The sequence below is a fragment of the Colletotrichum phormii genome, assembly GCF_030913505.1.
Source record: "Colletotrichum phormii strain CBS 102054 chromosome Unknown BDP81scaffold_1, whole genome shotgun sequence".
NCBI classification, from domain to species: domain Eukaryota; kingdom Fungi; phylum Ascomycota; class Sordariomycetes; order Glomerellales; family Glomerellaceae; genus Colletotrichum; species Colletotrichum phormii.
The window spans coordinates 1,310,557-1,331,407 of record NW_026851443.1 but is presented as its reverse complement, the minus strand read 5'-3'; the positions used below and the strand labels follow the sequence as shown (position 1 = coordinate 1,331,407).

Genomic DNA, 20,851 nt, shown 5'->3' with positions numbered 1-20,851 from the left:
CCAAATATCAGGCGCAAGCACAGTGCAAAAAGGGCAATCCACAAGTGAAATTTCACGACTGAGACGTGCCTCATTTCGAGCCCTAGACAGAACCAATCTTGTACAACACCCCTCCAACTTCACTCAATCTCACCTTGGATAAGATAGTTCTTCAATCCAAACACACCCCTGTCCTATCCCGGAGCTCTCACCCCTCCAAGCTTCACTCAAACGAAGGCCATGGCGCAAATCCCAGCCGCCGCTGCGGCGCCCGCCCTCTCCGACCTCATCTTCCCCACGACGGCAAACCACAACTTTTCCCACATCCTCACGGACCTCAAGCGCGCCAACCTCTCCATCGCAAACAGGCTTCGCTCCATCACGCAGGACGCCGAGTTCGTCAAAGATGTGTCCGCGAGTTTCGGCCGTCCGCTTGTGGCGAACGAGCGCTGCGGGAGCTGGTATATCCGGCCTGCGGATAAGAGGGCGAGCGCGTACTTTAAGAGTACGGATGGGCATACGAATGCGTGGAAGTTTAGTACGCGGAGGTTGAATTTGCATTTGCTTGAGCTTGTTGGGAGGCATGATGGGTGAGTTTTACCGTGGTGTGTGTGAGATTGTGGTGATGGTGGCATGAGTGCATACTGGAGAAGGAGATAGATGCCTTCGATATAAACTGCTTTTGTAAGAACAAAGCTGAATGAGGACCCCAGCTGCATCATCGTAGATTCAACCCGCAGAGGCAAGAGTAAGTCCACCACTATCAAACCCATCCACAAGTACATCCAAGAACCTCAAGACTAACACAATCCGCCCAGGAATGCCAGACGCCCTAAGCAAAACAATACCAATCTGGTGCGCCGTCCTCAACGCAGCCCTCTTCCCAGACCTCGCCCTCGACCCGGCGCGGCAGAAGCATCTCCGCCTCTTCACCCCGCCCAACGTCGTCTCCGCCTCGGAGCACGCCCAAATCGCCGCCCTCCTCCCGTCCTTCCTCGCCTCCCTAAAGAGCCTCGACCTCGACCTCGCGGCCCTCCGCGCGCACATCTCCAAGCCCCTGCGGCCGTTTTGGGTCACGCAGGAGACGCAGCTTCCGTCGTCGACTACGTCTGCGGGCGACGACGACAATGCCGAGAATGGGAATGTGGTTTTTGAAGACTACCACCCTATTATATGCTGCACCTCCTCCCGCCGCGTCGCCGGCACGGAGATGAGCGAGGCGGGGTACATCCAAGGCGCCGGCGACGACACAGAGAACTGGGCTCTAGGACTGACTGCAGAAATCTTCTGGGCCAACGCCGCGGCTTTGCTCTCGTGCCCTGAGGCTGATTTACCAGAGATGGTTGTTCGTCTCGTCGCGGAGGAGAAAAGGAATGCGCCGAGGGGGGTGCAGCCGAAGCAAGTTGCGCCGCGGATCTACGTGTGCCCGTTACCCCTGGACGATGGTCAAGACAACAGCGGTGGTGATACGGATGCTGCGTCCGCGGGTGCGGGCGCGTGCAGAGTCGTACTGACACAGGACGTCACGCCGCGGGAGTCGTGGGTGAAATCCCCGACGTACATGCAAGTCGGCCTCGGGAAGCACAAGGTCGCGAGCCGGAATCTCCGGCAGGCGTTGCCGGATATCTGCGCCTTTGTCTCGGGGTACCTCGATTCGTCACATCGCGATGTGAATGGCGCCGAGAGCACGGATGGCGACAACGACAGCAGCAGCAGCAGCAGCAGCAGCAGCGGCAGCGTCCTCGCGGCCTGCGAGACGGGTAAGGATCTATCCATTGGCGCCGCGCTGGCCATCTACTGCTGGTGTTTCGACCGGGACGGCAACTTTCGCGTGGCGGACTCGACGACGTTTTTCAACAAGGACATGATCCGGGTGAAGCTGGGGACCATCATGACGGCCTTTCCGGAGGCCAATGCGAATCGGGCTACGTTGCAGAGCGTCAACAGCTTTCTCATGGACCATCGAAGATGATAGATCTCTTTTACTAGTCTTTGAGTCTACTTGGATTCCTCCTCTCCCCTGGGCGGCTTGATAAAGCGCGCGAGAACTGGGACGGTACCGGTCCTGACTAACGATATGAACACTATAAAGATGGGAGGAAAGGAAAAAGGGGGTTGGGATAAAGAGATCAAAGCATCATGATCCCTCTACATCGCCGCAGCTCAACCTCACAGAGAAGGCGACGGGATAGAAACCCCGGCTAGTCAGGCGCTCCCGCTCTCAATCTTGGCCAACATGCCAGGGAACTCGCTCCAGTCCTTCATGACGACCACAGCCCCAGCATCGCGCAGCACCTTTTCCATCTCGGCCTGCTTATCAGCGGCATACGGCCCAACATACCCGATAACCTTGATACCCGCGCGCGTACCGCTGAGCGTCCCGCTCTTGGAGTCCTCGATGGCAACGCACTCCTCGGGCTTCTTGCCTAGCGTCTTCATGGCGTGCAGGTAAATCGCGGGGTCAGGCTTGCTAGTAGGCGTCGGCAGCGACGTGGCAGCGCTGAAGACGACATCCTCGGCAAAATACTTATCCTGCCCGACCTTCACGACGGACGCCCAGACGCGGCGCTTAGCGGACGAGGAGACGACGGACAGAGTATGCTTCCCGTCCTTTTGCAAGCGCTCGAGCTGGTCGTCGACGCCCGCGCAGGGTTTGAGGGCGGCTTTCAGCTTGGCGATGACGGCGTCCTCTTCGCGGGTGACGTAGGACTCGAGCTCGTCGGGCTGGAGCTCGAAGCCGTGGGATTTGGCGAGGCCGAGGAGCATGCCGCGGAAGTTTTGGCCGACGAACTCCTTGATGAGGGATTCGCCCGTGAAGCGCTGCTCGATGTTGCGGGAGGCGCAGATCTCGTTGATGAGGTCGGCGCAGGCCTCGAAGGCGAGTTCCTCGGAGAGGACGAGGGTGTTGTCGCAGTCGAAGAGGAGGGTAGTGATCTGGATGTGGTGGTTAGTTGTTAGTCCAGGTCATCGCGCTCCGGACGCAAAGGGGGGTCAAGGTTGGGGCTTCTCATCATGACTTACTTGAGGCATGTTGGCGGTTAATTCACAGAGAATCGGATGCTATTCCGGGTTGAGGTGGAGAGCTGTCTTGTGAAGAGCGGGGTTCACTGGAGCTGAGAGCTGAGTCTGGAGGGGGGAGGAGTAAGCTATCTATAAGGCAGGCGAAACTTATTGTCCGAGACCAATTGACAAAGAAACCTTGGTTGAGCTGAGGGCTTGAAGAACTGGGGGGTTGAAGAACTGGGGGCTTGAAGAACTGGGAACCTTGCAATGGAGAGGAGGGAGGGACGGAGAAGAAATAAGCTACTGAGTGAATTAAGGTAGAATAAGACTTCTTCTACCTTACCCGTCTAAAGCATCTCCCAGGAAACCGAAAAGGTCTCTCTTTCCATTCCTTTCCGTCTTTCTCCCGCGCCCGCCCCTTTACCCCCCCTCTTCCTCCAAGCCGGCTGTTCATTATTGTCGTCCCGATGAGTCCAATGAGAGCCTCGGAAAATAACACGCAAGTAAGGTAACTTGGGCCTGGAGCAGCCAGGTATGGCGGGAAAATGGCCTTACAACACCCGACAGCACTTGCATCGATGCTGGTGCTGCTCAAGGTAGAATGAGGGGCCCCACCAACGCTTTTACCCCTCCAAACCCACGGGCGTCCCCATCCCGTCCTTCACTGGGCGCCGTCGCCCATCTCCCGCATGTGAAGTTGTCGTCATTACCGCGGGCTCGAGTACACGGCCGCCTACATAGATAGTACTCAAAGCTCGTGAAGCAGACCGCAGCGCGAAAACCTGTTAACCGGGCCGCCTAAGCAGGCTTGATGCGCCATTTACTTGCTTTTCAGGGTACTTGCTTACAACTGCTCACAAGAATCCTACATTTCTTGATACCCGATAGTAGTAGTAGTAGTAGTAGTAGTAGTAATAATAAAGGCAAGAGTGATCGCGATCAGCCCACGTTTAAGTAAACCACCCCCGCACCCGCGCAAACACCCGCGCTCCATCATCCCGACTCCCGAACCCGCCGCCCAGCTACGAACAGAGTTTCTGCCGAGCTAGAGCCGGGGAAGTCGGGGAGACGGCCCTGAGAGATTTCATTCCAACCCCACCTTGCGCTAAATACTCCGTATTGCATATTGCAATTCCGTATAACAGTGAATAGCGGGGGACAATCCAACAACTGAGCGGGTTGATGGACCAAAGGAGAAGGGAGACAAGGCGCACTTGTAATTACACAGTGATGAAAAGTGGCTAACCAGACAGGAAGGCGAAGGGGATGGTATAACTTCCCCTTCCCCTTCCCTTCCTATCATAAGCATCAAGGGGCAGGCGATCTGGATGGAATCCATTTCTCTCTCGGCCACCCTTAACCCTTACTTTTTGACCCGATTCCCTGCCGTCGAACCTTGAACATGATGATGAAAACTACATCATGGCAGCTCAGGTATGTAATTAGGTCAGTAGGTGAGAAACGCAAGGATACAGCTCGCTCGGTCGACGCCGGATGAACATGGAACTCAAGCACAGCAGACCTGGGATGAGGCTGGCTGACTGGCTACTTCGGTCCCGAGGTGCCCGCCTGAGCCCGTCTAGGTACCTAGTCGTGCCGATGTCGTCACCGAAGCCTGATCGTGAACTGCCAGCCACTTGAAGAGAAAAAAAGTCAATTCTATTGCAGATTTCCAATCGTATAATGTTTAGTGCTCGAGATTGACTCCGGTCGTATTATCTTGCGCAATTATGTTCGCCTTAGAACCTCTCTATCACGACAACTCTTTCTAACTGTTTCAATTCATCAACCAAAAGGACCACCTCATTGATGCCAATCTTCATTCACACATGTCACGATAACATATTTGAATCCGTATCAATATAGTCTCAAGCTTGAATTATTTCATATCTAAGTATCTCTGCGCAGGCATCACCTCCCGCCAGTAACTCATTTCGTGTTGCCTGCCCATGAAATGCGCAATGCTCATGGAGGGGAAAAAGAAAAAGGAAAAAGGCCAACCCTGTAGCCCTTGAAAAAAACAAAGAACCAAACCACGCCCCAAACTCCTATTCATGATGAGCATACCGGCCCCTGAACCCAAATATCATCTTCTTGTTTACGGTCCAACGCTCCGCAACACTCGCGTCGCCTTGCCTTGACGTCTTCTCTGCGCCTCTCACTCTTCCTCGCTACTGAAATTCTTTACAGAATCTCCTTCAACTGTTGCTTCTGTGCCGGCGTTAAGCTCGTGGGGAACTTGACATTGTACTTGATGACAAAGTCGCCCCTCGTTCCGGGCTTCTTCGAAATGGGCATGCCCAGGCCGGGGTACCGGTCGGAGCTGCCGGGCTGTGTGGGGCCGTTCTTGTCGAGGTTCAACTGCTTGCCGTCGATCGTCGTCACCGTCCGCTTCCAGCCCGTGAGGGCCTCCTTCAGATCCAGCTCGACGGTGTGAACCAGGTCGTTGTCTTCGCGCACGAATAAGGGATGAACTTTCTGTATGATTTGTTAGTATCGTAATGTCACTCGAGTGTTAAACAGAGAGATGTGTGTGAACGTACCTCTTCCAAGATAAAGTGCAGGTCCTGCTGGCCGCCCTCTTCCTGGTCGCCAACACCCTTGAACTTGATCTTGCTGCCCTTCTTCAGACCGGGCTTGATGGGCACCTCGAGAACCGTATCAGTCGTCGTCCTCTTGCCCGTGTCGTCAAAGGTCTTGCGCTTAATCTTCATCTTCTTCGTCACGCCACGGAACAGCTCCTCCAACGTCAGCGGGAGGGGTCGCTCCACCGTCGTGACCTCGGGCGTCGCCTCCCTCGCCCTCGGCGAGTCGCCGAACCCGCTGCTGCGCATGCGCTGTGATCGCCCACCGCGCGGGCCGCCGGCACCGCCAAACGTCGAAAAGATGTCGGAAAAGTCGTCCATGCCGCCCGCGCCGCCACCAGCACCGCCCATACCGCCAGCACCGGAGCGCATGAACTCGGCAAAGACGTCGTCTGCCGAGCTAAAGTTGAAGCCGTTGGCGCCGCCGCCTCCCCCGGTGCTGAAGCGGAACGTGCGTGCGCCGCCGGCGCCGGGCATGCCTCCTCCTCCTCCTCCTCCTCCTCCTCCTCCAAAGTCGAATCCACCGGGCATGCCACCCCCGGCGAAGGGGTTGGGGCCGCCGGCATCTGGGGGAGGGGCGCCGCCGCCGCGGAGCAGGAACTCGAGACCGTAGTCATCGTACGTCTTGCGCTTCTCAGGATCGGAGAGGATCTCGTAGGCTTGGGAGCATTCCTTGAACTTTTCGGCGGCGTCTGGGTTATCCTTGTTCTTGTCGGGGTGCCACTTTAGTGCGGATTTCCTATACACGTGAGGTGGTTAGCAAAAGTTACGGTCTGAGATGGTCGTGTGTGGAGGCAAATAGGGCGATTGGGCCACTTCGTTGGGCAACGACAGGCAAAAGATAAGTGAGGGGCATATAGGGTAAAGAGGAGAAATGAGAATCATGGAAAGCTGTTGCGACTTACCGATAGCCCTTTTTGATTTCGTCCTGCGTCGCCGTGGGCTTGACGCCCAGCTGATCGTACAGCTTGGTTTCTTTCACCATTGTGTATGACTGTCGGGTGATTGTCGTGTAAAAGTCGACCAGTCAATTAAACGGGAGGGTAAAAGTAGTGTGGATATCGCAGCGACCTGTGACTTGTCTTCGCTGATGGTGTCTTTCGTGTGTTACTTAAGGGGGGGTTATATGTCTGAACCCTTGGAAGTTGTTTTGCTTATGCAGTCAATCGACGTGCGTGTAATGAAAAGCAAGAAGAAAAAAACCAGGTTGGTAGTTTTTAAAGAAAAGAAGAATTGGAGAGAATGGTTGGATGATGCGCAGCCGACTGTCTGGGTCTCGGTGCGTGATATGTACCTACGTAAGGTAAAGTTGGTCCTTACTGCGCAAGGTAAAAAGCCAAGAAATACTGGGTCACCGAGGGGAGCCCAGAGCGTCTTAGTGGTAGAAATGTCCCCCCCTCCTCCCCGGCCGTCTTCAATGGAAGAAACAGGGCGCGATTGTGGAAGGTTCGGTGCCCGTCTCTCGAGAGGAGCCCAGCCCCAAAGAGCCAGGGGGGGGTGGGAAGGGAGAGGGCAGCAGGAGGAAGGAGGGGGAGCCTTGACCATCGCACACCCCCGTCCCCGTGCAACTTTGCGACCCAAAACCTGGCGGGGCGTCGGATCGGGTGATCTCACTCGAGCTGCCTCGATGGAAGAGCGCAGAAAGGCTGGATGGGGCTCTTCCAGTCAAGCCTTTGGTCTCGAGGTTGTCTGATTACAGGTACAATCCTCTACATCTGGATAGTATACATTCATTCAGCAAACGGGGCCCTGAGATATGTTCATGATATCCTTCATTCCAGACGAGGATCATCAGCAAGAGAGCTCTTTGGGCAGCAGGGAAGCGGTCGCAAATGGACAATGACGAAAATGGCGGGGTCTCTTGCCGTGCGGGAATAGCGGAGTCAGGCTCATGCCGTGGCTCGAGCGCCGCATCAAGCCACCACATCCCTGCAACGTCTCCCCATTCTCCTACTAGAATAAGAACCTTCGAGAACCTTCTACGCAGTTATCCGTCATACAAGACAGGTCTTGATAGTGAAGTACAACTTCAATCCTTCCATCTAGGCTCGCATACTCGAGTCACCAAGGTAATGGGGTATCCAAAGATTGATCATTTCATCGCCTATTGCATACATCGTCATCATTACAAGGCAATGCCGTGTTGCGCTGTGTTGTGCTGTAGAGTCGTCGAGAAGCAAAAGATGCTTGCTGTATTGCTTCTCTCAAGACTTTGCCTGTATCGCTATGCCTCTGCGAGTCTTAGTCCAAACTTCCTCCTGTGATGCTCTCCAGTATGCATGCTACTGATGCTCGTCGGGAATCTCCATATCCATCATTTTTATCGTCTTTTGCTCATCTCTGGGGTCGTGTGCCGTTCCATAAATCGAGTGTCTAGCCATGAATGGCGATCCGGCCCCGCTTCCGCTCCGTTCCTGCATCTCGGGTCCCTTGGCTGGCTCTTCCACGTCCACGTCTGGCGTCACTGTACGACTAATCTCCGTGACATCGTCAGTGGGGATACTGGTCGAAAGTCCGTCCTGTCCGATGCCGGGCGCGTTGATGTCGTAACCTTGCGCCTTGTCTTGTGTCTCACTAGAGTACATGACTTGGGCTAAGCTCGAGTCTTGTGTCTCTGTGTTGCCTTGTCTGGTTGATAGGTCGGGCATTTCCGTGTCCATGGTGCCGTCTCCGTCACCGAATGGACCCGCCTCAATCTCGAAATCCCCAGCGCGGGAGTTTGTATCGCTATTGCCCAACGAGGCTCGATTGGTGGCCATGGAGTCGACACTGCCCGACCGGTATTTCCTCTTGGATGGCGAAATTGGCGACATGTTGGTGTTTCTCAAATTGGCTACTTCCTCCGTGTTCTCCTGGTTCAATTCTTGTCTGAAAATCTTGTTCTCGGCCTTGGCGAATCGTAAAAGGGCGTCTGAAAGAGGTGCCACAGGCGTGTTGATTGCGTCTTCGGTAGCATACACGAGCAACGGGTTCTTGGTCTCAAAGTAGATCGAGTCCACCACCTGCTGGAAGGTGTATTTCTATTACAAGTCAGTGGTCACGACACTTTGAGAAGAGCATGTTGCAGCCGCGCTTACCTCGGCCTTTGCATATTGCTTCGCACTATACGACAGCCGCCACCACTGATCTACCGAAGTCGGCGTCTCATCAATGTCAATGAGTGCCGGCTCGGCTCGCTTGCACACATATGTCACGTTCTGCTGTGTTGCTATTCCCCTTAAAAGGTACTTCTTGCCAGTGAAGGGCTTGCTCAAGCCTGGCTTGTCGGGGTTAGTCAGTATAGTGTTGAGATACTGCTTCCTTTCCTCAAGCCTCTCACGCTCCCACTTGAGTTCTGCTTCCATGATTAGTGACCGACAAATAGATGGTAAACATGCGCCTCGACGTACTCTGCTGCTTTTCTCTGACTTGAGCAAGCTGCCACTTGCATCTCTGAAGCACCTTTTGCGAGCTTTGGAAGAGTTCCTCTTCGGCTTCAGATAAGACGCACGGCACGTCTTCTAGGCGGAGGTTGCCTTGCTCGTCGTCATCTGACTTTCGCAGCTCTCTGAACCGTCCCAGGCCGTCTAGGTAATTGACGTGGCTCTCGTACTCCTTGATCGTCTTCTCCAACATTTCCTCTTTATTGTGAACCTTGTCGGTCTTCGGATCAATCCACTTGGTAAGCTCGAACTCCTTAGATTCTGCATCGTAGAGCATCCTATGCACCCACGCAAGATGTTCCTGACAAATCTTTGCCTCCTGTTTTCGGCTCTCAAGGTATCGCTCTGGATACCAGACTTCGGGAATGTCGAGCTTGTCGGGTGTACCATCACCATCGATAACGACTGTCATGACCTCCCCCATGTCATCGAGAACAACCATTCCCGTATCCGCATTGAGCTCCAGCCACGTCATGACATCGTGCCACACTATCCAATTCCAAGCCTCATACAGAGATGTCGTCTTTTCATATTGGCTCTTTGTTAACTCAAAGTTCAAAAACGCAAATCTGTGTGGGTCTTGAGTCTTCTCCAAGGTGTCTGTAGACATGGGGCATGCTAGGTGCGTCAGGGGCTTGATGACATCGGCATCGGTCTTCTCGACGAGAGTATCAAAGAACTGTCTCTCGGTAGCAAAGTTGGTTTTGGGAATCAGATCGGCCATGGAATCAATGGATCCATAGCTTCTCTCAGTCAGATCCAGAAAGGCCATCAGACGATGAATCTCCTCATAAAAGTCTGGCTTCGTGTCGTCGGCCCACTGGAGGTCACCTTGGTTCATGGCGGCCAGGACGTGAGGGGCATAGATCGGTTGACCTTTCCACCACTCGCTGTTGTGGCCATAGCTGGCGGCCTGTTCACCACCCTGCAATAAGATATTGCGTGCAAGCGGAATCTCATGCAGAATCGTCAACACACTATCCAGATGGTGCTTCGACGTGCGTGCCGTGGTTCTCTGAACAAGGAATGCCGGGGCGTCATCCTCTCGCTTTCTCGCAGAAGGGGCGGGATCGTCGTCCACTGTCGTTTGGTACGAGCTCGTTGCGGTCGTCACCATAGCCCAGCTGTTCGAGTCGTAGTCAGACCTATTGGCAGGCCCAAAGTGCGGGGCGTTGGCGCTTCCGCCCGTGACGCCGGCTTCCTGAGGTATGTAGTCTGCGTCCCGCTGGGAATCGCGAATAGCCCTGTTATAATCGTCCTCTTCTTGCGCAGCAGTACTGGGAGCTCCTAATGTCCATGGTCAGCCAGAGTCCCACACAACAGGGAAGGCAGTACCGGAAAGGTCCCCGGTCGTCCAGTCTATCATCCTACCAAGCGGCGATCGATTATTTGTTCTCGATGGAGGTCGTGAGGGAGCGCCTGCCGAAGGGCCGTAGAAGCCGTTTTCGGGTGGAGGGGTAACGCCTTGTATGACGGCATTGTCGGGGGCCTCGATGTTGAAAGCTGGCCAGCAAGAGTCAGCAACACAATGTCTACAGCGGCTGGGGGTGCAAGAACAAACGCACCTATACCCGTGTGATTCGGCTCTCCGTCACGACTGGCTCCGAATGCTGTGTCGTCCCATGTATACTTCCTCCGGAACTAAGTCCCGTTAGCTGTGATACAGAGATCTCTGACCAGGCTCGACAAACCACGTCGACTCCATCTATCAAGACCTCTGACGCAAGCTCATCCCGATTACTGTTGCTCTGTACTCCACGTCAGCCCTTCTGTCGGGAGAACAAGCATCGCAGATGTCCATCAGCCGTAGCCCTCTCACCTTGAGCGCGGTGATCACGATATTGCGGTCTCTAGCGGGGTCCAGGCCCGAGAACTCGAGGAAGTTGTCAACGTCCTCAGCCGTTGGTTCGGGCGCCATGTTGTAGAGCTACCCCTCAGACAAGTATCTCGTTGCCGAATCGAATCGTTGGGAATGGGTCGATTAGAAGCGATAGTGGAGGAAGGATCGAGGGTAATTGCGCATGGCGATCGAGAAAGATGGACTAGAGTCGCAGGTGGCCTGGCGCATGTAGCTTTGCCAGAGAGGTTCGGAGGAGTAATAGTGCCAAACGGAATAGACCCGACGTGCTGTGAAGGTGACCGCTCTAGGCGAGCTGCTGCCCGTACAGATGCGGAAGAAGGTCGGAAGGCAGCACTCAGCAATGGTACGGGATAAGGCAGTGCCAGCGGACTTTCAATTTCACTCCGTTCGTCTTGTCGTCAGATCTCGTCGGGACACCTCACGTTCGATTTGGTAGGTACCTAGGGAAGTGGAAGTGGCATGCAAGTACGTAGACCCGTGCTGGGAAGGCCCCATGAGCTGGCCTGCCGGGTGCTCTCGTGGACAGTGCGTTCTTAGCAGCGGCACGAAGACACTTCCCCACTATCTGGCGTCACCAATGCTCTTGCTCCCATAGGCACCCCGACTTCGGATCATAACTAAGGTAAAGATGTAGATCAAGCTCTATGATTGAGCTTCTCGGGAAATTCGGTTCCATTCATTACTTACTTTCTCTTCCCAATAGTTGTCATCTGCTTGGTAAAAGGTTAAGACAAGGTAGTTGATAGCCCTCATGGATGTTGAGGGTGTTAGCGGGGCAAGTTTACAGTTTAAACTCCTTACGGCGCTGAAGGATCGGGAACGGCGTGCACGTTTACGGTCACTGCCGGCCAAGTACTCGCGAGCAATGTTGCGCCAACAAGCGGCAAATGGACAGTGACCGCCAGAGTACGCATAGGTATGACAGATTGGCTGAGAACGTCCAGGCAAGTCTTGATTATTGGCCACTATTACCCGCACATGGTACGGTATGCTTTCTCAGATAATCAAGCCTTGCTAGTTTTTTCCAGAGTGGCGCACTCTGTAGTTGTTCAATTGTGAGGTCATTGATTGGTCTATGTGCGGTATCTCATGCGCTGTCGGCTGCTTGGTTTGCCAATCAGCCACCAAACTATTGAATCCCGCCCCCCCCCCCCTTTCTGATTCTCTGCTTTTGCGGAGCCAAATATGAACTCCCGTATCCCTATGTGGGAGCCCTTCCCAGAAGCCCTCCTCAGAGATCGAATGATGCCAAACCCGTAAAAACCAAGACGCCGTGTTAGCCTAAGCAGGCCGTGCTCCATGCTGACAGCCGGTAAAACGCCCGGGGCCGTCGCTATGCATTATCATGCGTGTAGAGGAAGATAGATGTAGAAAATGAAAGAAATGGAGAATGAGTCCACCGCCGCCGAGTCACGACGCCTGCCGGAAAGTGTTTGCTTTTGGTGTCGCAGGTTCAAGTTGGAGCAGGAAAGTGTGCGTGTGTGTGCTGGGTCGAGCCTCGTGTCCGAGGTCGGATTCAAGGCTTATCGTCGTCCGCATCCTCGTCTTCATCGTCCTCGTTGTACTCGTCCATGTCGAAGTCGCTATCGCTACCGCCCAAATCAAAGTCACCCTCATCGTCCGTCTCGTTCCAGAACGCGTCGTCGTCGATGGGCTTCTGAGGCACGGGCTCCAGGTCAGCGGTCGTGGGGAAGACCACACCCTCGGGAATGTCCTTCTTGGACTTCGCGACCGTTTCTTGCGCTCTCTTCTGGTACTCGGAACGGTTGTCACGGTACAGGACGCTCGCGTCAACGTTGGCGGGAGAGTTGATCTCGGGGTCGTCAAGAAGGAGCAGGACAGAGCGCAAGACCGACTCTACGCCCTGCAAGGGAGACCAACGCTCGCAAGCCTGCTCGCCAGACTGCTCGTCTTCGCCGGGAGTGTGGAGGATGGAGATGCAGAGCTTGCCGTCGGTGTAGATGTTCGGATGGCAGATATTCTTATTGAGGAAACGGAAGGTGGGAGGCTGGTATGGGTAGTCTCGAGGGAACGTCATCTCGGCCTAGAAAGTCAGTCAGCGGTGTGCTTTATTTAGTATGTGGACTGGGGGCAGATCAAACAAACCTTGAGATAGCCTCCGTTAAAGGCGCTGTCGGGGTTGACGACCATGAGGCCAATTTTCCAGTTCAAGACATTCCGTTCGTCGACATCAATGTGAACCCATTTCTCCTTCTGCAGGGTTTGATATTCGCTCATCAATCGCTTCTGCGCCATGATGTTGGAGTATTTGTAACGGTGAGGTGGCGGCGGATAGTAGGCGGGAAAGAAGCAGGGCGGGCGTCGTGGGATGAAGTTGAAGCGATGAGATGGATTTGTCGGAGGGGGGAAGATGTCAGGTTGGATATGATGCAAATATGCAGTTGTGTGTACAAGCAGCAGTAGAAGGAAAAGGGCGCTCTTGTGGGTGGGCAGCGAAGAAGGCGCACAGCAAGTTCTTACAAGAGGCGTGTGACCAAAGAAAGGAAGCGACGATGAGGTGGGATGGAGGGTATGGAGGGGCGAAAGGGGATGCCTCGATAAACCACCCAACTGACTCGGAGTGGGCGGCAGGGCGATAAGATAAAGGGAGACGGGAGGACCGACCCGTGGGAGCGACCTGTCTGGTGGGAAATCGTCGGGTGTAAGAGTACCTTATGGGCTAATTTGAGACGGGAATGGAATGGCGGTAAGGTCGGGGTCCAGAGAGAGATTTATGCTGTGAGAGAGAGAGAGAGAGAGAGAGAGAGAGAGAGAGAGAGAGAGAGAGAAAAGAGGGCCACGCAGGGAACAAAGTTGGACAACGGAAGTCGCGATGCAAAGGAAATAATAGTGTCTACCTTAATTCAGGTAAGAAAGCAGCAATGCCAGCCCGGTCTGACTTCCAAGGTTGTCTGAGGTGCGGCGTGCCCCCTTTGCGATGGATTTATCAAGGTTACGTGCCGTACTCCGTAGACCGGAAACTGCCCTGCCTGGACGAGTTGGGAACCATGGGACCCCAGGGACCACCCGAGATGGCTAGACTCCTCAAGGAGGTCACGCAGTGTCTCGGATCCGTGGCCAGCTTCAGAGACGGCGCCTGTCCTTGGCCCTACCTTACCACCTTGCGGTTACTTTAGGTAATACTCCTTGTCTGCCGCTGTCGGGTGCCTCTGCCTCTGCCTTTGCCCCTTGTCTTATTGTCCTTGGACACTCGAGGACCATGCGTATTATTCGTACAATAAGGTAAAGGTCACATCACCAGTGCAGGTGCCAGTCAACCAAACATGCCGCCACCAATAGGGCCTTGACAATAGAAAATATCTTGTCTGTTCTTACAGCAACATTGCTGTGTCATCTTTATGTGTGCTTATTCGACCTCGCCTCCGCCACTCCTGGCCTTCAATTCAAAGCCAAAGCAACAAACACTCACTGGGAATCTGCAAAGGGGTGGTCCGGACTCGCCATGCACCTCACAGGCACTGCCAGGTTTCTCTTTGTTGTCTGTGCATTTCAGCCTGTCACCACGTCAGGTATCAGCACAGCACTTACACCTTGTCCCAGACTCCCTCGAGTACGGAGTAGGTATCTACTATCCATTCCCAAGGCCTAAAGACTGCCCGAGATGACTAAGAATCCATAACCAACAAATATCCAGGACTTGAGGAGGCTCATCATGATATCCACCTTCCATCACCTGCCATCAAGGTCCTCTATCTGTGTAGATTGGAAATCATCTTCCTCCCAAACCACTGATCAAGGTACTGGGCCCAAAAATGCCTCCGTTTCGGTACCTGGCCGGGAGTCTTTGTCCTCGCATAACGACCCGGCACGGCACGTAAATCTCTAGTATGTCGCAAAAAAGGCGTCACAGTAAGGTAAACCAAGTCGACCCCAGATAAACTCAATGCTCCTTGGTCCGATCGTGCCGACCCAGCCATGCAAACTCGCAGAAACCCACGTCACAAGTCACCGCCATGGCATCGGACCCCTGCTTCCCGTCCATTATGGTTTTGTTACCACCACCGCCGCACCAAAGGATTGTTCTTGAGCAGACTCGAGCGAAACTGGTGCTTCGAGGACGCTTTCTTGGTAATAAATGATACAAAAGAAAACCTGAACGAAAAACAAACAGGGGGAAAAGACCTCGAGGGGATTGTTCATTTCTTTATTCATCCGTTTCTTGAAGGGCAGCAAGCCACAAGCTCAACCCCCCCCATCTACCTCTTCCATCCGACTATGCTCCCAAATCATAGTAGACACAATTCCCAGTCCGGAAATTGTACAAAAACGCGTGCCGGCTATCGCTCTTCTTCTCCCACGCCCACTTCCAATTCAACAACATGTCGTGAATCTCCCTCACGTACTTCTTCTCCGCCGTCGTGACGCTGTGCTCGACCCGCCGCCAGCTCTCCCCGTCCGAAAGGCACGTGTCCCGGATGAGATCCATCACCTGGTCCGTCGTCTCGATAGCCAGGATCGGCCCGTCGAGGAACGACCGCACCAGGCTCGCCGCGCTCACCTGCGCCTGCTCCACGACCGTCCTGCGATTGAACTTTTTGCTCCGCGTCCCCGCGACCAGCACGCGCACGTCTTGCTCCTGGTGCGTCTCGATCGTCACGTTGGTCTCGGCCTGCTGCCCGCCGGCCCGCGACTTGACCGCCGCCTTGGACTCCTTGGAGTCGCGCTCCCGGATCTCGGCGCGCAGCCACGAGAGGAGCTGCGCCATGGGTATGTCGACGTCGGGCGTGTCTTTTTTGTCCATCGTCTTGACCTTGAGGATGGCGTCTTGCTTGATGATGATGACCCAGGAGTAGCCCTCGTCGCGGTTGCGGGAGAGTAAGTCTTCTGGAGACCGCGCATCCCTCGCGAGCTCGGCGCTGATGTTGTGCGACCACAGCGTCTGTAGGATCTCTATTCCCGTAGAGCGTAGGACGGCGGCGTCGAAACTGGCCACGAGGGCATCGCACTGTAAGTTGCTGTGAGAAGCCGTCCCAAATGTGAGGAAAATTGATGACCTACTCTCTTCGTGCTGCTAAACATGCTGTGACCTTCTTCTTCCGTCTTTTTGAGGAATGCTTTCCCACTAGTTTTTGGAGCCCTTGAAAGCTTCTCCCAGGACAAATTGAAGCCGACCGCATGGCGCTCTTCGTAATGGCTGCCAATCCTGGGACGATTCTCCCTGATGAGGCTGTCGTATCGGCCACCCGCGGCAAACACATCCTTCATCTTCTTGTCGTAGAGGCAGGAGAATAGAGTCCCGCCAGTATAGAAGCTCTCTTTCAGACTGTTCAACGGCGTGACGTATATCTTGCTTGTAACCCCGAGTCTCTTAGCATACTCCGAGACCTCTCTCAGATGCGCCAGAGTCGAAGAAGCTCGCTGATACATGTCAGTGCCCTCAAAGAGTGTCTTGAGCTTGGAGAAGGCCTTCGAGGGTGTGTCTAATTCCTATTAGCATTCGACTCAAAGCACAAGAAACAGAAGTCGGCAAACCTCGGAAGTCAAATCGTTGTAACTCATCTACACTGGTTGCTGAGAGGCCGACCAGTGGAGAACGCAGCTGGGCTCTGATCTTCTGCCAGGACCAGTGATGGATATTGAGCTTGCTGAGTACATCTGCCACAGCCCTTCGGGAGCTATGCTCAACGCGACAATAGTCAAAGATTAGCTGTAGCAAGTCGGAATGTCCGAGATGGAAACACATCTGGCTCGTAGAAAGTGACGGAAACGTGGCAATGATCTCATCGAGTACTTTGAGGACCTCAGCCTCCTTCAGGGCCAAGTCTAGGGTGTTAGTCGTGACGATGTCGAAGTCCACTTCGCCCAGCATGTACGGTTGCCCAGTGTCCCCCTTATCACGGAAAATGTTGCCAAAAGTGTATGTGCGCTGGACGCCCGGAGTCCCGCTGGCTTTGGCAAGCATTCTGGCGTGGCCCATCGTGAGATCAAATGGCAGCTGCAGAACGGTGCCGTTCGAATCCAGGAGTCTCATAACGTTCTCTGCATAGTGGGACGACCGCGGATAGAGGCAGGTGCGCTGACACTCCAAAGCTCCGTGTCGGCGAAAGATGGAAACCAGTGTTTCCTTGACGATGCTTTGGTTGAGCAAGTCTGCTTGGCTGGGGCTCGCCTCATGCATATCCCAGGCGAAATCTTTGGCTTGCTCCAGAGGCCGTGAGAAAAGTGTCGAAAGCATCTTCTTGTAGTAAGGCGAGCTGGGGTCAGCTAGACCAGCCAATGTTCGTCTGATGGTCTCGCTTTCCATTTGCACGGGAAGTTTTCCACTTTGCAGCAACTCTGCACTCGATGGTCGTTCTTTGGGATTGTGGGTGATCAGAGACAGGACGATATCCGTTTGTATCTTCTCAGCAGGCTTGAAATCCACAGGGAGCTCGGGACTAGTTCGCCGGAGCTTCTCGAGAACTTCTGCTCTCTGCATGCCCAGCATCGGGGGATAACACATTTCGAAGAAAATGATACCCAAAGAGTACATCTGAACAGTGTCAGCGCCATCGCAACAAACACGTCACAAAACAGTTACGCAAGATACTTACGTCAACTTTGGAGCTGTACATCCCGCTAGATCCGGATCGCACTTCCGGCGCAGCGTACGACGTAGTCCCGATACTCCTGGTAATATCGTCCGACTCCATGGCATTGGGAAGAGCCCTATCGACCGCAAACTGGCCGCTAGTGGCCAGCCCAAAGTCTCCGATCTTGACATTGTCCGTCCCATCACTGCTGTGAGCAATGAAAATATTTTCAGGTTTTAGGTCTCGGTGAACGATACTAAGGCCGTGGATATGGGCTAGTCCCTCGAGGACCTGACGGAAAAGACGCCATATTTCTGGCGTGTTTTGGTAGAGTTTCCGAGTGATCAAATCACGTAATGTCTATCGTCGTCAGTCTCGCCAACGGATTCGCAGGCGGTGTATTCTGCGCGGTATAGAGACTCACCCTCTTTTCGCAATACTCCATGGAAATGTACAAGACAGTCCTGAAAGATCGTTGAGGCCTGATTCTCCTCTGGATTTCCCTGCTTCTTGGACCGTTTCCGATTGCCTGACTGCTGTCGTCGTCATTTGAGTCGGTTTCATCTGAGTCGTCTTCCTCGTCATCTTCCTCGTCTTCTTCAGATTCTTCTTCGGCGTCCGAGTCGTCGTAACCAAACTCTACTTGTGGGTAGCCGCTCGAAGACATAAAGTCCAAGCCGCCGGTGCTGGTAGCAAAGTGGATCGCCGGGTCCTGCGAAATGGTATCGCGAGAGTCTTCCGTGTTCAGATCTTCCGTGGAGGTGTCTCCTTCCGTGTCAGACTGATCTGGTATCTCCTCGACCCAAGTGTTGTAGTAGCGCACCACAGCCGGGTGACTGAGCTGTGATAGCAGACGCACTTCTTTCAGAATTTCCGTCAAACTTGCTTGAGATCTTTGGCTGATCTTCTTGATGGCGTAAATCTGCCCATCCAGCTTCTTCCGGGCTTTGACAACCTCGCCGAATCCTCCTTTACCCAGACGGCCTTCCTCATCAAAGTCTTCCCGGTATCTCGACGAAGTGAGAGTTCTATTCGTTGACTCGCGTCTTAATCTCGGAGGTATTGGCGATAGGGCGTTTACGGAGTGATAGTTTGATGCAATTGAGGTAGTGTCCTCAACGATCACAGGGGCGTCGGTGGCGAGGAACTCGCTTGAGCCAAGTTCGAAAGCACGCGGTCGTTTCTTAGGGTCTGGTTTGAAGAATCTAGTCACCAACTCCTGCAAAGGCCGCGATAGAGACATGGAGTCGGAGACAGCAGAGGGTGAATGGTATTTTTGAGGCACGTCAAGTCCAAATATCATTTGAAGGAAAACGATGCCAAATTCCCACATGTCCGTCTTTTGTGTGTAATGCTGCTTCGACAAAGCGGCAGTCTCTGGCGGCAGCCAATACGCAGACTTTGCAGAGCTCAACCCAACTGGCGCCTGTCCCTTGGATGAGATGTTATGCAATTCCCTCTGGTAGCCTGCGTCTGACAACTTCGGCACGACTTCTCCTGTCTGTTCTCGGAAGAGGAGCACATTTCCCGCATGAATGTCCTGATGCACCAGAGACTTGTTGTGCAGGAAGTTAAGAGCATCCAAGAGATCCCGTGTCCAGGCACGCACCTTGCTGGTGTCCAACTGGCCAGCCAAATCGAGTAGTTCGGCTAATGATCCCTTCTCAGCGCTGGGAGTGAGGACATTGACAGTCCAGAGGCTTGCTGATGCTTTCTCGACGTTGTTTTTCTCGCGCTCTACCTTGAAGTCCAAGACCTCGAGCAGGTTGCGATGGCGCACTTGTTTGAGCGCTTCCAGTTGACCTTCAAGGGATTGAATCTGCTTCTTGAATACCGAGGTGTCCTTTGAAGCCGGGCGAAGAATAGTTTCCTTGAGCGCCAAGTTAGGGCATTCTTGTCCGCTGCCAACGAGAGGCCAGACGGAGAAGACGGTTGAGATGGGTCCTTTGGCAATCTCAGACTTTCCAAAGACAGCCTGGAAGGAAATGGCATTTCCAGTCTTGTCGGTGGTCTGGCAAGGTCTGTCAAAGATTATACGGCCACTTTCGGGCCAGTTGGGGCCGTCCATTGAGTTGAGAGATGGTAGTCCTCCGTTGGGGCGATTCTTTTTTCGTGTCTCCTTGGCTTTCTCTTTTTGACGCTTCAATTCAACCTGCAACAAGCCACCGAGAACCCTCTCCTCCTCCTTGCTCTCCTCTTCCTTCTTGCGCTCCTCTGCCTGTTTCTGTTCCTCGGCTAGCTTGGCCAACGACGCCTCGTGAGCCGCTCTCTCCTCTTCCAGCGAAGGGAGTTCGAGTCCCCTGGCCTTTGCCTGGGCCGCGTCTTCGAGAACGTCTCTGAGTCCCTCTACGATACGGTCCACCATCTCCTGCTCCTCCGTGGCAAAGATCTTGGGCTCTGTCTCGAGGTACTTCTGAAGCTTGAACATAGTGACCTCGCGCAGGTTGCCAGTGTTCTTCAGCGTTAGCAGCGGCGGGCTCCTGGGATACGTAGCAGTCATCACCACGCCCAGAGTAACTGCAAAGTCTTCATCTGATGAAGCTCTGATGCGAACATCGAATGAGGGGTCAGATTTCTGTATTGAGTGTCAGCATCACTCCCTGTTTAATAGAGCCTCGCCATGTTGAAGCGGGGACGATATTGTCACTGTCATTACCTTCCAAGCACCCGGCGTCTCTGCATGCCTTATGAAATCCTCTCCATAAATGGCTTCAAGGGCGATGAGCTCGTTCTGCTGGAGCTCCTCATATTCCAATTTGGGGGCGGCCTCGGGACGCTTTGGTTTGAGTCCCGGGAAGCTTGAGTCATCTTCGTTTTTCTGCGGTTTGTCGAAGGGCTTGTTCCACACCCCGGATGATTTCCACGCCATATCGAGGACGGCGAGAAAAGGCTTGACGAATCACCACAGCGCGAGCCGTGACAGTCCGTTACGGGAAAGCCATTATTGGTACGGTGAGCAAAGTGGTTATTCAGATATAGAGATATGGATGAAGAAGAGCTAAGAAGAAAACAGGAAGAAATTACAAGCGCAAGTCTAGCCGATGAAAGCGCCACACAGCGACCATCGACGGCTGGCGGCCTGGTGCGCTGTCACAGTACGGCGCATTCGCCTTCAGCTGGGTGCCTTACCGCTGCCAAACGCTCGAAGTGGGGGTTGTCTTGGGGCGGACAAGTGCCCCTCAATCATGACGCCCATCGTTTTAGCGCTCTTTTCAGCGGGCCAAGGCGCCTGAAGCTCTGAAGAACCCTGAGACGAGGGGCAGTCGACAAAGACATGCAGTGTGTACACGGTGATTAGGCACTGTGTGTGTCCAGGGGACGAACCACGGACGCGCCATCCGTATGCGGTAACAAAGTAAACAACTGAGAACCACATCTGTTCGCCGCGGTCAGATCGCCAAAACCCGCAAACTAATTAATACCTGACCCGCCAGGACACGAGCGCATGTGATGTGATCTCGTCTGTCG

General features: G+C 54.0%; 6 protein-coding genes across 6 annotated transcripts; 1 reads left to right on the top strand and 5 right to left on the bottom strand.

Moving 5' to 3' along the window:
* Positions 1–219: 219 nt before the first annotated feature.
* BDP81DRAFT_388466 (initiator tRNA phosphoribosyl transferase) lies at positions 220–1,951 on the top strand (the record flags this gene model as incomplete). Its single annotated transcript, XM_060587131.1, has 3 exons — positions 220–569; positions 669–727; positions 798–1,951. The coding sequence occupies 3 exons, from the start codon at positions 220–222 to the stop codon at positions 1,949–1,951; spliced, it is 1,563 nt and encodes a 520-aa protein (XP_060451585.1).
* BDP81DRAFT_412865 (haloacid dehalogenase-like hydrolase) lies at positions 1,697–3,029 on the bottom strand. The gene is made up of 2 exons (XM_060589245.1): positions 3,001–3,029; positions 1,697–2,913 (listed from the first exon to the last, which is right to left on the bottom strand). The coding sequence occupies exons 1-2, from the start codon at positions 3,007–3,009 to the stop codon at positions 2,185–2,187; spliced, it is 738 nt and encodes a 245-aa protein (XP_060451584.1). The 5' UTR covers positions 3,010–3,029; the 3' UTR covers positions 1,697–2,184.
* Positions 3,030–5,166: 2,137 nt separating this feature from the next.
* On the bottom strand, positions 5,167–6,552 carry BDP81DRAFT_306130 (uncharacterized protein; the record flags this gene model as incomplete). The annotated part of the gene is made up of 3 exons (XM_060583242.1): positions 5,167–5,460; positions 5,526–6,306; positions 6,473–6,552. The coding sequence occupies 3 exons, from the start codon at positions 6,550–6,552 to the stop codon at positions 5,167–5,169; spliced, it is 1,155 nt and encodes a 384-aa protein (XP_060451583.1).
* A 1,297-nt stretch (positions 6,553–7,849) lies between these two features.
* BDP81DRAFT_456499 (ubiquitin interaction domain-containing protein) lies at positions 7,850–10,907 on the bottom strand (the record flags this gene model as incomplete). Its single annotated transcript, XM_060593178.1, has 6 exons — positions 7,850–8,587; positions 8,645–8,901; positions 8,957–10,276; positions 10,325–10,492; positions 10,555–10,630; positions 10,809–10,907. The coding sequence occupies 6 exons, from the start codon at positions 10,905–10,907 to the stop codon at positions 7,850–7,852; spliced, it is 2,658 nt and encodes an 885-aa protein (XP_060451582.1).
* A 1,459-nt stretch (positions 10,908–12,366) lies between these two features.
* On the bottom strand, positions 12,367–13,106 carry BDP81DRAFT_388462 (ubiquitin-conjugating enzyme; the record flags this gene model as incomplete). The annotated part of the gene is made up of 2 exons (XM_060587130.1): positions 12,367–12,894; positions 12,957–13,106. 2 exons carry the CDS (start codon positions 13,104–13,106, stop codon positions 12,367–12,369), a joined length of 678 nt encoding a protein of 225 aa, XP_060451581.1.
* Positions 13,107–15,084: 1,978 nt separating this feature from the next.
* Positions 15,085–20,252, bottom strand: BDP81DRAFT_306151 (anticodon binding domain of tRNAs-domain-containing protein; the record flags this gene model as incomplete). Its single annotated transcript, XM_060583245.1, has 6 exons — positions 15,085–15,816; positions 15,870–16,291; positions 16,344–17,343; positions 17,405–17,743; positions 17,808–19,958; positions 20,040–20,252. The coding sequence occupies 6 exons, from the start codon at positions 20,250–20,252 to the stop codon at positions 15,085–15,087; spliced, it is 4,857 nt and encodes a 1,618-aa protein (XP_060451580.1).
* Between the last annotated feature and the right edge of the window lie 599 nt (positions 20,253–20,851).